Source organism: Trichomycterus rosablanca, chromosome 26, assembly GCF_030014385.1.
Source record: "Trichomycterus rosablanca isolate fTriRos1 chromosome 26, fTriRos1.hap1, whole genome shotgun sequence".
Lineage (NCBI taxonomy): Eukaryota > Metazoa > Chordata > Actinopteri > Siluriformes > Trichomycteridae > Trichomycterus > Trichomycterus rosablanca.
In genome coordinates, this window is record NC_086013.1 from 4,068,178 (window position 1) to 4,085,273 (window position 17,096).

At 42.2% G+C, this 17,096-nt stretch overlaps 1 protein-coding gene across 2 annotated transcripts in view; it reads left to right on the top strand.

Annotated features, from left to right (window-relative positions):
* Window positions 1–17,096, top strand: part of doc2b (double C2-like domains, beta) — a 132,719-nt gene that overhangs the window by 88,489 nt on the left and 27,134 nt on the right. For both annotated transcript variants that reach the window (XM_062988546.1, XM_062988547.1), the window contains one exon: window positions 15,502–15,576. In XM_062988546.1, the coding sequence (XP_062844616.1) occupies window positions 15,502–15,576 (75 nt within the window). The remainder of the gene's footprint in view (window positions 1–15,501; window positions 15,577–17,096) is intronic.

Below are 17,096 nucleotides of genomic sequence, written 5' to 3' on the forward strand. Positions count from 1 at the left end.
TCATCAGGGCTGCCGCTGTAGTGAAAGACGCCTTGTTAGACTCTGCTAAAGCAGGTTGTTGATGTGTGATGTCGTTTATTTACGTTAGGTTCGTGTTTGGGTTTGGGTTTGGAGAAACCTTCTTCTCTGCCATCTGGTCTGTGATAAATTATCAGACATCCCAAGTCTCCCGGAAGTTCCGGGAGTCTCCAGCATATACATAGCGGCTCCCTGATGCCCGCAAGTCAGATAAAATCTCCCGGAATCTAGAACAAGCGTCCAAGAGCGCACACACACACACGCAAGCCTATTAAATCCGTTATCTGATATACAAACTAGCGCACTGTGTAGGGAACATAAATCAATTGTCTAATATACTGTCTAGTGCACTATGTAGGGAACATAAATCCGTGATCTGATATACAATTTAGTGCACTATGTAGTGAACATGAATGCGTTATCTAATACACTATCTAGTGCACTATGTAGGGAACATATATCCGTGATCTGATATACAATCTAGTGCACTGTGTAGGGAACATAACCCAATTGTCTAATTCACTATCTAGTGCACTACGTAGGGAACGTAAATTCATATCTAAGATACTATCTAGTGCACTATGTAGGGAACATAAATCCGTTATCTGATATACAATTTAGTGCACTATGTAGGGAACCTAAATCCGTTAACTAATACGCTACCTAAAGCATTGTGTAAGAAACATAAGTCTATTATCTAGTACACTATCTAGTGCACTAAGTAAGGAACATAAATTCTTTTCTAATATACAATCTAGTGCACTATGTAGGGAACATAAATCTATTATCTATCACACTATCTAGTGCAATATGTAGTACACATTAATGTGTTTGTGACACGAACAGTTAGCTTAGTAGCTCAGTTAGCAGCTCCTAAAAGTTCTGTTATCACCCATATCCTTTGGTGTGTGCGAGAGGTTTTTTAGCTTTTTTTTTTTTTTTTTTTGGGCTTGGGGGGTCGAGGTCCGGGTCCGGGGGTACCTCCCTGAAATGATACAACTTGGGATGTCTGAATTATTGACAGTCGAATCAAGAATGGATCAATGAAAGCTTCTCTGAATGTAAACATCTATGTGAGAGAAATAATGTACAGTTCATTCATAAGCATTTCCCTAGGACGGCATCCAGAAGCTGGAGCCGTTCTGTTAAGGAAGAACCATTCATTACAGGACCACAAACCCTTTGTGAGGGATCTGGAAAAACGTCATTCTTCCAGTTGGATTAGTGCAGTGCGATACATGTGATAACGTCACCGCTGGCTGATGTTTGTAAGCTGGAAATCGCAGGTCGTCGGTTATCGGTCATATTGAGTTGTCATGCTTTGTCTGGGTGTGATAAGAGCTCAGCTGTGGACGTTGGTAGTCAGGAGGGTTATGAGGATCTGTCTTCAGCATGGCAGATAACAGGTAGTTAGAGCAGCACATTTAAGGATTTTTCACGTTTGAGTCAAAAGTATTTGGACACCTGGCCATGAGCTTGTTGGACACCCCATTAAAAAAAAACAAGGGGTGCCCAGGTGGCACAACCCAGACCAGGATAAAACGATGAATGAATGGACAGCATTATAAAACCACATGCAGAAAAGGGTTTTTCTCCCAAATCTCGCGTACACCACATGGACGCATTACATCTGGAGCAGGTCTTTAAATCACCTCATTAACGAAGCATTTCACATGGCTCTACTGATTCTTAATTGAACCTCCAGGCAGCAAATTAGTATGCTATATTTTAATGAAACGATATTATTTCTCATTATTTGTTTAGCCCCTGGTGTCACCAGCCTGTTAGATTGTACATATTTAAAAATGTGTCACTGATAAAAAAAGTTTTGACTGACTGACCGACTGACACGGTACGTACGCAAACGCTCCAAGCACAAATTGCAGAGTCCTGCTTTCAATTTGACACGGTAATAGTTTATAGCCAGACATACATGCTTGTTATGTAGCGCTTGTAAACGTCTGTTCCTTTTATAGTTCTGCCACGTGATTGGAAGGATATTCGTATACTTATATGTATATAGTGTATATAGTGTATATAGTGTATATAGTGTATATAGTGTATATAGTGTAAGCCGTATCTGCTCTGTGATGAACTGGCAACCTGTCCGGGGTGTTTCCCAATTTGTTTTTTGTGTTTCGCCCAGTGAATTGTACCCACCGCGACCCTGAATCACATTAAGAGGTGGTAAAACAGACAATGAATATATGTGAGGTGAGATATAGGTTCGAATCTCAGTTGTGCTATCAGCCGGCCAGGCATACACACAGACATATTGGCTGTGTCTGGGGGAGGGAGAGCCTTGTGATAGATCGCCACCCTGTCCGGGGTATATACTCTGCACAGGCACCTCTCTATCTGCCAATCAGGGTCCTTACACAGCGTTTGAAGACCCCACCCACATAGTCCGGTCATCCCGCCATAGCAGAACCGTGTCCGCTGCAGGGACTGCCAATTATGCCCGGATGGCGCCCAGCCGACCGGTGGCAGTGCCGAGTTTCGAACCAAGGAGTTCAGAATCTCGGCGCTGGTGGGCTAGCCGAATATCCTGCTGTGCCACCTGAGTGTTGGTATTTCTAACTTGTGTCCAGTGTTTCCCTGTGGAACCGGACATGCCACACTTGATGCAGATACAATATGTGGCCAAAAGTATTTGGACGCCTGACTGTAAGCTTGTTGGACATCAGGTATCAAATAGTATCAATAAAAAAGCTATAACAACAGCCTTTCTTCTGAGAAGGCTTCTTACAAGACTTTGATGTACAGTATGTCTATGGGAATTTGTGCCCATTCAGTCAAAAGAGCAATGTTCCAATTCTTCCCAAAGCTATTCAGTGGGGCTGATGTCAGGGCTCTGTGCAGGCCAATGTGCAGCAAAGAATTTCCTTTATATAACTGATTTATTAGGGGCGGCATGGTGACCTCACAGCAAGAAGGTCCTGGATTTTGTCATGCTTCCTCTCCACCGATGCCGATCCCCGCTCTGATTGAGCAGAACGAAGCTAACCCACGCCCCCTCCGACACGTGGGCAGCATATTTGACGAGTGCAGTGCAGATCAGCCCTGTGTACGGAGAGACACACCCTGAGAGCACTCTTTTCCCATCTCTGTGCAGGCGCCATCAATCAGCCAGCAGAGGTCGTAATCGCATTAGTTATGAGAGAGACCCTATCCGACTTTAATATCCCACCCCCTATAGGAACAACAGGCCAATTGTTGCTCACGTGGCTGCTCAGCCCAGACGGCAGGCAGAGCTGAGACTCGATACGATGTGTTCGAGATCCCAGCTCTGGTTCCAGCGTATGACAAAAAGGCTGGACACATCGAATTTAAGGGAAACGTCAAGTTCAGGGGCACAAATTGCTCCACGAAGTGCATCGAGTTTCAAAGATTTGGAGTTTACGGGACATCGATGTACAAGGTATCACTGTACTGATTTATTTACAGCGATTTAAAGGCCACATTGTAGTGCGACAAAACGACTCCCACAAAGTAACATCAGCAGTAAAAAGAATACTCTCTCCTGGAGTTTCAGTTCCTCTTAGCAATAAAGTCTATCTGTGATGAATATTGATGCTGAAACGGCACGCTAATGCCGGATAATGGCGGAGTGGCTCAGGCCTCTGTCTGATTTGATAAAGCTGTTTACACCCGGCTACTTCATGACAGCGAAATGATGGGCTTGCTCACAAAATCACATCGTCCCTTCAGCGCTGGATTTGTTTTGCAGTAAAAGAGCTGCTTGCAACCCAGCGATTGCAACCCATTCTGCCTGGTCTGGTCATCACTTTGCTTCTGCTTTTCTGCTTTACTAGCGTCTACTGTTATTGCATTACTGTGTTTGATTTTTACTCTTGACTTTCTTTTTTATCCCCCCCCCCCCACACACACCATTTCTTTCTTTCTCTCCCTGTCTTTTGCTTTCTTGCATGCGTGCATTCGCTGTCTGTTGCTTTGTCTGTGATGTGCATTTGGACTGTGATGATGTGCAGCTTCCTGTGCCCAGGTATCGAAAGGTAAGGTCAGGTTAGGAAGATTATTTCACCCCTATTCTTTTCCCCTTTTTTTCTCCATACCACACCCAGAGTTTGATCCTTCCAACAGCCCAGAGTATCTACATACAGTATATACTGTAGTCCTTATTCATAGTCACCTCTACATTTCCTCTCCTTGATTTTATAATGAACAAATGAAAGAATATGTAATACAATATGTGAACATGATCCATACTAATAGCCTAATAGACTAATAGCTCAATCGGAATAGAATACGTCCATATATACACTTCAAACAAGAGTAGACTAGTCCAGGGTTGTTCATCAACTGGAAATACCTGAATCTGCAACCCTGAAGCAGATAAAGCAGTGGTATAACAGACAATGAATGAATGTGAGGTGAGATCTAGGTTCAGATCTAATCTGTGATTTATCAGCAAGCCAGGCTTATACACAGAAATGATTGGCTATGTCTGGGGAGGGGGAGCCTTCTGACAGACTGGCGCCCTGTCCGGGGTATGTACTCTCTGTCTGCCAATCAGGGTCCTTACACAGCGTTTGAAGACCCTACCCACATAGTCCGGTCATCCCGCCCTAGCAGAACCGTGTTTGCTGCAGGCACCATCTAGCGGCACATTATGGCAGTGCCTGCAGCAGACACGGTTCTGCTAGGGCGGGATGACCGGACTACGTGGGTGGGGTCTTCAAACGAACCGAGTAGTTCAGAATCTCGGCGCCGGTGTGGTAGCGGGATATCCTGCTTCACCACCTGGGTGTTGGTATTCCTAACCTGTGCCCAGTGTCTCCCTGTGGAACCGGACGAATTGTCTAAAAACAAAAATGTACCTGGAGCCTCCACCCAGTGCAGCAAAAGTAAACTCCCATTTCACTGGGAAGGAGTTGTGTCTGGAGGGAATTTGTGCCCATTCAGTCATTAGAATTGACCCCAAGGTTTAGGTGGTTGAGGTGAAGGCTCCTCACAGGCCACTGAAGTTCCTTCACATCTGTCAAACCATTTCTTTATGAACCAAGCTTGGTGCACATGAGCACAGTCATGCTGGAGTAGGAACAAAGGTGCCACAAAGTAAAAAAAAAAAAAAAGGTATGACATTAGCAAAGAATGTGGCTTAAACACCTTAAAACAAATAATAAAATGAATTAAAAATGAACTTGATGTCCACATACGTTTGAATGGAGTTTTACCAGCGTTCCCAGCCTTTTTAGTTTGATTGAATTAATTAACTCCTTGATTAATAAGGACGACGATCTCTAATCTAAAACGTCTGAATAAATTACGTGGCCCTGGGAAACATTTTAATTGTCTTTTTTCGTCTCTTTCTGCCTCTTTGTTGTCGCGATGACGGATAGAAACTCGAGCGACTCTCCGCGCTAGCCGCCTCCGTCTGTGCGAGCGCATTTCTCCCCTGGGCCGGGTCATTTTTCACCACCAACATTAGCGCTCGGTGCCGCTTATATCACCCGCATAGCAATGAGACTGGCACTTTGTCAATATTAAATGCTGTTTCTACACTGTGGAGGTGTACGGGTGTACGCAGGGCAAAGGATATATGGGTCTGTATAACGGCCGTGGACCCAGATGGACTGACTTTTTATAGATACAGATTCTGAAATATGGGCACCCTTGGTGAAAAAAATTGGGACAGTATGTAAAATTCGAAATAACTCAACGGGTGATGGTATCAGAAAGTGTTAGGTGTACAAGAAGCATTAAAGAGAGGCTCATTTGTTAATTAGGGAGTATGGGTTGAGACTCAACACCCTGTGTAACGTACAAGCGACCCACATTTTGTCCACCCAGGCAACACAAACAATACATCAAGATGAAGCACAAAATAAAATATACTTAATTAATAAAAATGGTGGCAGTCTGGTCCCACTGTGGTTTACAAGATGTAACATAAAGCCTCCACAAGGGGGCGTTCAGGTTCATTTTGTGTTTATGTGCCTTTTAAAATTCATTCATTCATTTTCTTAACCGCTTATCCATTTAGGGTCACGGGGGGGGGGGGTGGAGCCTATCTCAGCTTTTCAATGGGCGCAAGGCACACAGTAACACCCTGGACGGGACGCCAGTCCATCGCAGAGCAGACACACACACACACTCATACACACACCCATTCACTTATAGGGGAATTCAGTGCCTCCAATTAACCTGACTGCATGTTTTTGGACTGTTGGAGGAAACCGGAGCGCCTAGAGATCGAACCCAGGACCTTCTTGCTGTGAGGCGACAGTGCTACCCACCGAGCCACCGTGCCACCCGCCTTTTAAAATGTGTTTATTTAATTATAATTATATTTTTTGGCTCAGGATCCACCCAAGGGTCGTGATACAGGGTTCAGTACAAAGCACTGGGTGTTGTAACACATTCATAGGCCAGTTGTAGCCTAGTGGTTAAGATACTGGACTGGTTCAAGCCCCACCACTGCCAGGTTGCCACTGTTGGGCCCTTGAGCAAGGACCTTAATCTCAATTGCTTAGACAATATACTGTCACAGTACTGTAAGTCGCTTTAGATAAAGGTGTCCGCTAAATGCCGAAAATGTAAACGTACATTCATCTCATCACCAGTATTATTTCTCACTTTTTCTCCTGATTTTTAGCGTGTCAAATTTTTTTCCCAATTGCGTTGCACTTCCTCTCTACTGGTGCTGACTCCCGCCCCTGATCTAGGAGAGCGAACTGACACAAGCCCCCTCCGACACGCGTACAGTAGCCGACTGCATTTTTTTCACCCACACGAGTCGAGTTCACATGCCATCAGCCTTGTGTACGGAGAGCCACAACCTGATCAGCATTATTCTTCCACTCTGTTCAGACGCCATCAATCAGCCAGCAGAGGTCGTAATTGCATCAGTTATGAGAGAGTCCCTATCCGGCTCCCTAACCCTGTACAAACAACAGCAAAACGTTGTTCATGTGGCCGCCCAGCCCAGCCGGATGGCAGAGCTGAGATTCGATACGATGTATTCGAAATCCCAGCTCTGATGTGCTAGCGTGTTTTACCGCTGCGCCACCTGAGCGGCCATCATCAACAGTAATAAAATGATCTGCAATTTAATCTGTACCAGATGCCGTAGCCTTCATGTCCTCTGCAATCAATGAGTCTAGGCTGCCCAATAACCTGTCAGTGGACGTGTACGGCAAGTTATCTCTTAACTTGTTTGCTGGGGTGGTCCTAATGTTTTGGCTATTTTTGTACTTGGTATGTCTAAATAGGACAATGCTGTAAGATCAAACTATTATTTAAATTATCTTTTAACCTAATCGTTCTCAATGACGCCAATAATTCTGTCCATTTCTGATTGGAGAGTAAGATGCCTCTACTGGGCACCATCACCATCGCACGTCTGGTCGTTTATCATCTGTTCCTGGCATGGACTTAACAGCAGGCTGCCGTCAGACGACCCCCCTCATCAATCACGATGCTTTTAAATGAAAGAGTCTTCCTACCTAGTGCCAGTTTAACTGCATTCTGCCCTATTTGTGCCCAAGGTTCATCACAGAGGTTTGGGTTTATGTCACATCCTGAAGTGTGTCTCACTCCATATCACCTGCTTTCCTTTCTGACCAAAATGGTTAAGCAGATGATTGCTTCCCTCTTGCATTCATAATCCGTGTACCGAACGCACCCTCGTCTTCGAGGGTCGCCCGCGTTCGACCGTCGCCCTTGCCAAGCGGACTCGAGCACCGTCTCGTGTTTTGTTTAGCAAAATCGCTGCATAGATTAGAAGTCTCGGCACCCCCCGTGCATCCGGTTTAAACACAAAACGAAGATGATTTCAGACACACTCTGAATAGAGGGGATCTGTGGGCACGCGGTCGGTTCGGTCAGCCAGCAGCAGTGATTGAAGCGCTATGATTGAGTGGGTGCGTGTAGCACTGATGCATGGCGCACGTCTGCCTTTCACACTGGTCATTTCTCCCGATTCCCTTGCAATTATGATCAACTGCCTATTCAGCTCCGACGCTCCCATTACAGAGAAGGAGAAGCCACTTTATTTTGCCGCTTCCTCCCACAACGTGTCTCTCCTTGATGAAGATTACACTACAACACGGTGCATTTTGGTGCAAATATATCTCAGTAGGATTTCAGTCTGGATTGATTCGATTTTATGGATGAAACAGCTCACTATTTCATAAACATTAGTAGATTAGAATAATATATAATAATCTGAGGAATCGAATGACAGGCTTGGGCTGCAGCCAGGGTTTCATTTCTCAAAGCAGAGCATCTAGGATGACAGACCGATGATAAACACACTCAATCACACTTGTGGGGAAAGGAAGTCATCCAGCCGCATCCATTACACTTGCTGCAACGTTAAGAATGAAGCTTTGCACACTTTACATTATAAATTGCACATTTTGGACTATATCAACCAATGAAATCAAAAAAGTCTTGTTAAAGTGTAAAGTTTCTAGCATGAACTGGCAACCCTAGCCCACAGATTATATTGGTTTGGCATACACATTACAATAACTTGCTTGAACTCCAGATATCCTAGACTTTCCACCTCAGTTGAGTTAGTTTAGGTAGCTGTTAAACAGGCAACACCAGTACTGAGGGACCAAGCAAACAATAAAACCTTACTGGTGTACCAAATTCTACTGTTGCCCCTCACAACAGTACATTTTTTATTAGTTATTGGGTCTGTCCGAAAACCTAGTGATCTCTCTACATTTACATTTACATTTACATTGTCAGCATTTAGCAGACGCTTTTATCCAAAGCGACTTACAGTACTGTGACAGTATATTATCTAAGCAATTGAGGGTTAAGGGCCTTCCCCAAGGGCCCAACCTGGCAACCTGGTGGGTCTACGTAGACACATTTTACTCTCCTGAGAAGAGGGCATGTCTAAATTCTTAGATACTTTAAAATGCTGCCTACTGAGGTGCCTTAATTCTAAGCGATGCTTCCTTAGTGTGTCTAAATAATCTGCCTGCCTTATGAGTTCGATGTCTGATTAGAATCCTCTCTACTTAGGCAACTGCCCAGGTAGGCAGTAGGCAGCAAGGCAGCTCACTAGGTTTTTGAACAGACCCAATATCAGATCTGCTTCTTTATTCTATTTCCAGGGCTGCCTTTATAGCATTATTAAGATGCATCTCATAGCTTTAAATGTTCATCCGAACCAAATGACCATGATGCTTAATATGCTTAGAGGGTTTCTTACACACATAGTGAGAAGCTTAATAATGCATTAGCACCGAGATAACAGATGTGGTTCTCCCAAGAGAGAAATTCTGAGTCAGATGAAAAGTGATGTAAGGAGTCCATGAGAGCTCTATGAATCTATTATTTTGTAGCTCCTTAACCTAAAATAATCATTTACACTTTTACAAACATTTGGTGTTCAAATGTGATGCTGATGCAACATGATGCAACACCAACCTGCCAGTCTTAATCATGCTGTTTGTTTGGTAAATCGAGGCATTTGACCAGAGTTAAATGTGTGGCTTGGATACCCAGAAGCCCAGAGGTTTTGCTTTTGCAGGCTTGTTTTTTCTGGGAAATTGTATAAGTCCTCCTGTGGGGGGGGAAGACAACCTCAGGGGAAGCACCTTCAAAGTGAAAGTCTGTTTGTAGTCCGTGCACACGTCGGCTCCTTTCCACACACAGCCGGGAGAATCGGGAGACGTTTGAAAGACGCTTTGTGGGTCTGATGAGATGGGTGTTTATGGCGAGTCAAATACAGAACAGGGGGGCTGTTTGTGTTACTTTTATGATCCCCCAGCTGGGACCTGTGACTGAAATCAGGAGGAAATAAAGATCAGGAGAAATAAATGAAAAGGGCAAAGTTTAAAAAGGGAAGTAGGAATAGAAATGGTTTTATTTTGTAAACACACTTTATTAGCCGTGCATCAGAAGCAACAGTGGAACCAAATGTGCTCTAATTATAACATTAATTACACAATAGGGCCAAAAGTATGTAGACACAGTTTCTAATTATTGACTTCATGGGTTTCAGCCACACTTTATACTAAAAGCAAATACATACAATGAATGATATGCTTTCAACCCCTTGTCAACAGTCTGGAAATGAACTTCTGGCATTCCAGCATAACTGGAACTGTGTTTGGAACTTTGTTCCAGAAACGTCCATAGAGATCTCATTTGACTAGTTTGGTTTTGAGGAACTCCAGTGGCCTGTACAGATCCCTGACCTCAACCCAGTGGAAAACCTTTATAGAACAGTTGTGTCTTGATAAAACCAAATATAACCTGATTGGTCTTGGATCTGGTAGCCAGTATAATTTACCATGAAATAGTACCTGACCAAGGGCTATTGTTATTAAAAATAAACTGGGTCAGCCACACTTGATCCCAAAATCACATCTAAAAAATGAATGATATGCTTTCAAAACCTTGTCAACAGTCTAGAAATGACCTTCTGGTATTCCAGCATAACTGGAACTGTGTTAGGAACTGTGTTCCAGAAACGTCCATAAAGGTCTTGTTTGACTAGTTTGGTTTTGAGGACCTATAGTGGTCTGCACAGATCTATGACCTCAACCCAGTGATCAATTGGAATGCCGCCTACAATTCTGAATGCCGTTTCGACTGAATGGGTACACAAATTCTCTCCGTCATACTACAGGGTCATGTGGAATGCCTTTCTAGAACAGTTGTATCTTGATTAAACTGTACATAACCTGATTGGTCTAGGATCTGGTAGCCAGTATCATTTACCCTGACCAAGGGCTATTGTGATTACAAATAAATTACGTCAGCCACACCTATTACTAAAATTAAATATATAAAATGAATGACATGCTAAAAATGCACTCCAGCATAACTGGAACTGTGTTTGGAACTGTGTTCCAGAAATGTCCACAAAGGTCTCGTTTGACCAGTTTGGTTTTGAGGACCTCCAATGGCCTGTACAGAGCTCTGACCTCAACCCAGTGAAACACATTTAGGATTAATTAGAATGTCAAATACAAGCCAGGCGTTTACAAGCCATGGCTTGCACAGATCTCTGACCCCAACCCAGTGATCAATTGGATCAATTGAAATGCCAATTACAAGTCAGGCGTTCGTGTCCGAATGACTAAATGGGCACAAATTCTCATACTTCAGAACAGTCGTGTCTTGATTAAACCAAATATGTTTAGTATGATTAGTAGTTGTTTTAAATGTACAATATCCTACAAGATGTTTTCTCTTTTTTTAAGACTGTCGATACCTGTTCTGAAGATCTTACAGTGTTTTCAGTACTCAGATCCTGGGCCATGGAGGCAGAATCAAATAAAAGAGTAAATCCTTAATTCATACCGTGAACTTTACACCGGCTTTCTCTAAATCGAATACATCCACTGTCACGGTAGCTTAACGGCTTATCGTTTGCCCTTGAGCGATCGCAGTGTCTAGCATAGCAGGAAATATTTAATTTATAGCATATGAATCTTTAATCCCCTGTCGTCGGGCTGATATTGACACTTTGTCTCAAGTGGAAATTTATTTGTCTGTACAAAAATCATTAAAGGAACCAACGCCCCTATAAAGAGAGGAAATATCTCGCCCACAAACATAAAGGTGAGAAAGTGCCAGTCTGTTTTATTAATGTAATAACAAAAAAACTGTTAAAAGAACGACATCAAAGTCAACAATAAAAGCCAGACGGAAAACATAAGAACCCAGACAAAACAACACATCTAAAACATTAACAAAACCAAAAGCAATAACAGTTAGTGCATACATCAAAGCTAACATTGGAAGGGGGGGTGTTGGGGGAAAACATCACCTGATCTAAAAACTGGATTGAACCAATTATTTTAATTCTACAGCCAACCAGAATTCTAAGTTGCCAGATCTGATTTTATACTATGTAATCTTGTGTGTTACAATACAGTTCTCCCTTAATCTCCCTCCTAATTTAGTCGTATCCAATTACTCAATTGTATTTTGCTTCCTCCATTACTGCTGACTAACGCACGGCCCCTCCGACATGTGCACAGTAGCCGATTGCTCCGTTTTCACTTGCATGAAACGGGTTTGTATGGAGAACCGTATCGCGCATGGAGACTCAGAATTGCAGCAGTGATGACGAATCCCCTCTGACATTCCCATCCTCAAACGAGCCCGGCATTGTCAGTATAGGTGCCGGTAGTGTGTTAGAATACATACACAACAAAAAGGGCACTAATTCGCTTTTTAGTAGGGTTGTTTTTGTTGCTGTGTTTTTATTATTAGAGTTTTTTTTTTTTTTTTAGATTCATCAGATTTCTTTCGAGTATTGAATAAATTGGATGTCATTAGATTAGGATGATGGGTTTTAATCCATTTATAAACAATTTTCTTTGATTTTCTAAACTGCATTCACTATGTGAATGATAAAAACATGTAACAATGATCAGGGTTGCCAGATTTGTTTTATACATATACAGTTTTGGAAGCTTGCCTAATTATATATTCCATTTAATTAACTAAAGTTGGACATTGCTAAGTTTATCATTTATCCTGCAAATGTTACATATTCATATTACATTTCACTTAACTTGGGTGGATTTAAGGTTGCCAGATTCGCACACGTTAGATCCATTAACTAATTAGAATGTTTTAAATTTAGTTACAAAAACAGTGGTTACTTGTGAGAAACTTCTTTATTGAGGTTGTTGTTGGGATGCTTTTTAAAGCAAATCTGGCAACCCTGATTATATGTACATGTTTTGAATCATTCACATAGTGAATGCAGTTTAGAAAATAATAGAAGAATAGTATAGATGAAAATGTGAATTATTAAAAACATGTACCAATGATTAGGGTTGCCAGATTTGCTTTAATTTGACATACTGTTTTAGAGTTGTGTTTTTATAATTAGGGTGTTTTTTAGATTCATCAGATTTCTTTCCAGTATTGAATAAGTTTGATGTAATTAGGTTAGGATGATGGTTTTCATCCATCCATAAAACTCCATCCCAACAACTCACAAGTAATCACTGTCCTCCTTAATATAATAAATCTAAAATGTTCTAATTAGTTAATTATTTTGATATGCAATCTGTGCAAATCTGGCAACCTTAAATACACCCAAGTTATATTGAAAAGTAATATAAATATGTATTATTTGCAGGATAAATGGTAACTTGGCAATGTCCAACCCTAGTTAATCAAATAGAATATGTTATCTGGCAAGCCTCCAAACTGTATATGTATAATGCCAAGAAGCGCACTTCATGGGTTGCCAAGAATATAATATGTCATCTGACTTACAATTACAGACTTACAATGCTTATCTAAATATTTTGTACCATATGGACGAAGGTTTGTAGGCACATCTTCTAATTAATGAGTTCAGATGTTGTAGGGACACTCAGCTAACAAGTGTTTACACCAGTTTAATGTGACCAGTTTAATCGCTGACCTCAACCTGTTAAACACTTCTGGTCACTTTGACTAGGATGAATCGTCCAATGTCACTGTTTGACCTTACAAATTCTTTTTTGACTCTATGGGCACAAATCCCTTCAATAACACTCCAAAACATTGTGACAGGCCTTCTCAAAACAATGGAGGATGTTATAGACGTGTTATAGACGTGCTTGTGAAACGGATTGCAGAAAAAAACTTCGAAGACACCTTCGTCTTAGTGATATTATCGTCCCGTCACTCACACACCTGACCTTTAAATGCGGCCGTGTCGAGCTATTACACGTCTGATACGTATTAATGAGCCAGAGCGAAACTTCACAGCTCACACTGTGCCGCTTCTCACGCCACCTCGAACCGAGCGACGTCAAACCAGTTTCCTGTCTGGACGCGCTGCAGCTTGTTTTGCTTTCTCTCATTATTTTCTTTGTGTTTGCTGAAATGCAGCGAGAATTATTAGAGCTGAAGTAAAGAATAAAAAAATACACCCGGAATTGGGACTTTGGGAGGGTTTTTTAGAGCCCTAACACGTATAGAGGATCACACTATGCTCTATGTATTCCTTTATTGCAAGAATGTGAATCTCCATCTGTCCCTCCTACCCTCAGACACGGCCAGTTGTGTCTTTTGAGCACCCAATTGGGTAGCAGCTGAACCCCAATAGTCCTGGATTGGCTGTCCTAACCTACCCCTAAGTTCTGAGTGTGCGTCTGAGTTTGTAGTACCCTATGATGGATTGGCACCAAGTCAAGGGTGTGTTCCTATAGCGTAAGCCCAGTGTTTTTGTGGTGTCTGACCATAACTATTAATATAACTACAGTATTTATATTTAAATAATATTAATTATTGAATATTTAGGCGGCACGGTGGCTTAGTGGGTAGCACTATCACAGCAAGAAGGTACAGGTCCTTTCTGTGCGGAGTTTGCATGTTCTCCTCGTGTCTGCGTGGGTTTCCTCCGGGAGCTCCGGTTTCCTCCTACAGTCCAAAAACATGCAGTCAGGTTAATTGGAGACACTGAATTGCCCTATAAGTGTGTGTGTGTGCCCTGCGATGGACTGGCGTCCCGTCCAGGGTGTTACTGTGTGCCTTGCGCTCATTGAAAAGCTGGGATAGGCTCCAGCACCCCAAGCCCCCCCATAATTAATATTTAAATAATATGAAGTAAAATGTACTGTATGTGATTTGAGACACAGCCGATTAATAGTAGTTTAACAGAGAAGTTATATAGTAACAATATAGTGTTTTATTAAACTCCCATGATGCTACACAAACAAAAAGAAGTGGTGCCGTTTCCTAAACCACATAATACTAACAGAGTTTACTCCAGTTGAAGATACTGCTTCTGTTTGCTTGTTTGAGTTTTAACACCATGTTTAACACATATTTGTGTCATTTAATGGTGGTATTATGTTTGAGTCTTGTTATCGTATGTATCTTTATATTTTGGCTTCATTTTATATTTTTATTTTTATTTTATATGGCTGTGATGAAGGTTAAAACTGTCCTTGTGTGCCTGTTGCCTTTCCTTGGTGTATTTCAGGCTTTACCCTTGAACACTGGGTAATAGAACGCGCCGGGCAGTGGTGGTTTGGTTAAGGTACTGGACTGGCAATTATACGGTCGCTGGTTCAAGCCCCACCTCTGGCAAGTTGCCAACCCCGACAACATAATACTTACTAAACAGGGTTTACTCCACATGGTAATGGCGCTGTTTGTAGTGCACTGACTTGATATAGTATTCTATTTATTATAGACGTACGCTGGGACACGGTATTGATTCGATTGATTGATTTTAATTCTCCTGGCCTCAGAAGATATGCAGCTAGTGCTGCTCCTGCTGAAGCTTCATGCTCACGCATACTCATAGTTCATTAGAATCCGAGCCTGAACTGTGGCTACATTTTTCTTTGTAAGTGCTTAACGCTACCTGTGTGGCTTTAATTAGACGTCAGCGCTATCCAGAGGATTTCGATCACCAAAGAAAGGCATGGACCGATTTGATTTGTTACCAGTTCACCACTGTTCTTTATGGCTGAATTCATGCTGTCAGTATTACACAACTCGTTCTCTTTCTTTTCTCTGTCTCAGGGACTCAAACCCATGGATCACAACGGGCTGTCAGATCCCTACGTCAAACTGCACCTGCTACCCGGAGCCAGTAAAGTAAGTATTCATGTTCACCCGGCGTCCACTCTCTATACAGATGCACTGTATGGCCGAAAGTATGTGGACTGCTCCTTGTTTCCTGTTCCTTAATGACCAATTTAACCTCACATTAATGCCCAGAGTTTTGCAATGAGATGTCTAACAAGCTTTTGGCTAAATTTTGCTCAACTTTTAGGTCTTTTTGGGCCTCACAGTCTAGAACAGGACAGGGTCTTTCCCAAACTGTTGCCACAAATTTAAATACATAGAATTAATTTAACACAACTAATATATACCCATCAGCCATAACATTAAAACCACCTTCTTGTTTCTACACTCACTGTCCATTTTATCTGCTCCACTTACCATTTAGAAACACAAACTCCAGCAGTACTGCTGTGTCTGATCCACTCATACCAGCACAACACACACTAACATACCACCACCATGTCAGTTTCACTACAGTGCTAAGAATGATCCACTACCTAAATAATACCTGCTCTGTAGTGGTCCTGTGGGGGTCCTGATCATTAAAGAACAGCATGAAAGGGGGCTAACAAAGCATGCAGAGAGACAGATGGACTACAGTCAGTAATTGTAGAACTACAAAGTGCTTCTATATGGTAAGTGGAGCTGATAAAATGGACTGAGTGTAGAAACAAGGAGGTGGTTTTAATGTTATGGCTGATCGGTGTACATCTATACAATATACATCTGTTAAGGCAGTTGAAGCCTAGTGGTTAAGGTACTGGACTAGTAATCAGAAGGTTGCCGGTTCAAGCCTCACCACTGCCTGTTGTGCCACTGTTGGGCCCTTGAGCAAGGCCCTTAACCCTCAATTGCTTAGACTGTATACTCTCACAAGTCAGGCATCTGCTTTAGGAGGGGTGTCCACATACTTTCGGCCAAATATTGTGGCTCATCCAGCATCGGTTTTGCTTCTCTTCAAATGTGTGTGTGAAAAGTAAAGCAGGGAATCAATTCCTTGATCCCAGACACTAAGAATTGACTTGAAAGCTTTGGAGATTCTGAGATTTTGAGATTTGACTCCACACAAGGAAAATGATTCTCAAGTTTTTACATCGACAGCGGGTACAGCGAGTGATTTAAATCTGTTTTAAAGGAAAGTAAATACACTAGTACGTACTTTAATTATTTGAGTAAAGAACCTTAAAGCATTCAAATCTTATTAACAGTAAAGTTAGATGCACACTAAGCATTTTTTAGCTCTACTTGTTGCCTTTCCTTGGTGTATTTTGGGCATTAAAAGCTTTACCCTTTAACAATGTGTAGGCTGGAGGGCAGGGCAGCGGTGGCTTAGTTGTTAAGGTACTAGACTAGCAATTATACGGTCGCTGGTTTAAGCCCCACCTCGGGCAAGTTGCCAGTGTTGGCTCCCTGAGCGAGGCTGTTAACCCTCCTGTGCTTACATAGTATCAGTCACCATTGTAAGTCACTTTGAATAAAACGTAGGAGATAGTTACCTTTCTGCCAGGCTGTGTCTCATTCACACTTTTATATTCCATTGGCAGCCCACC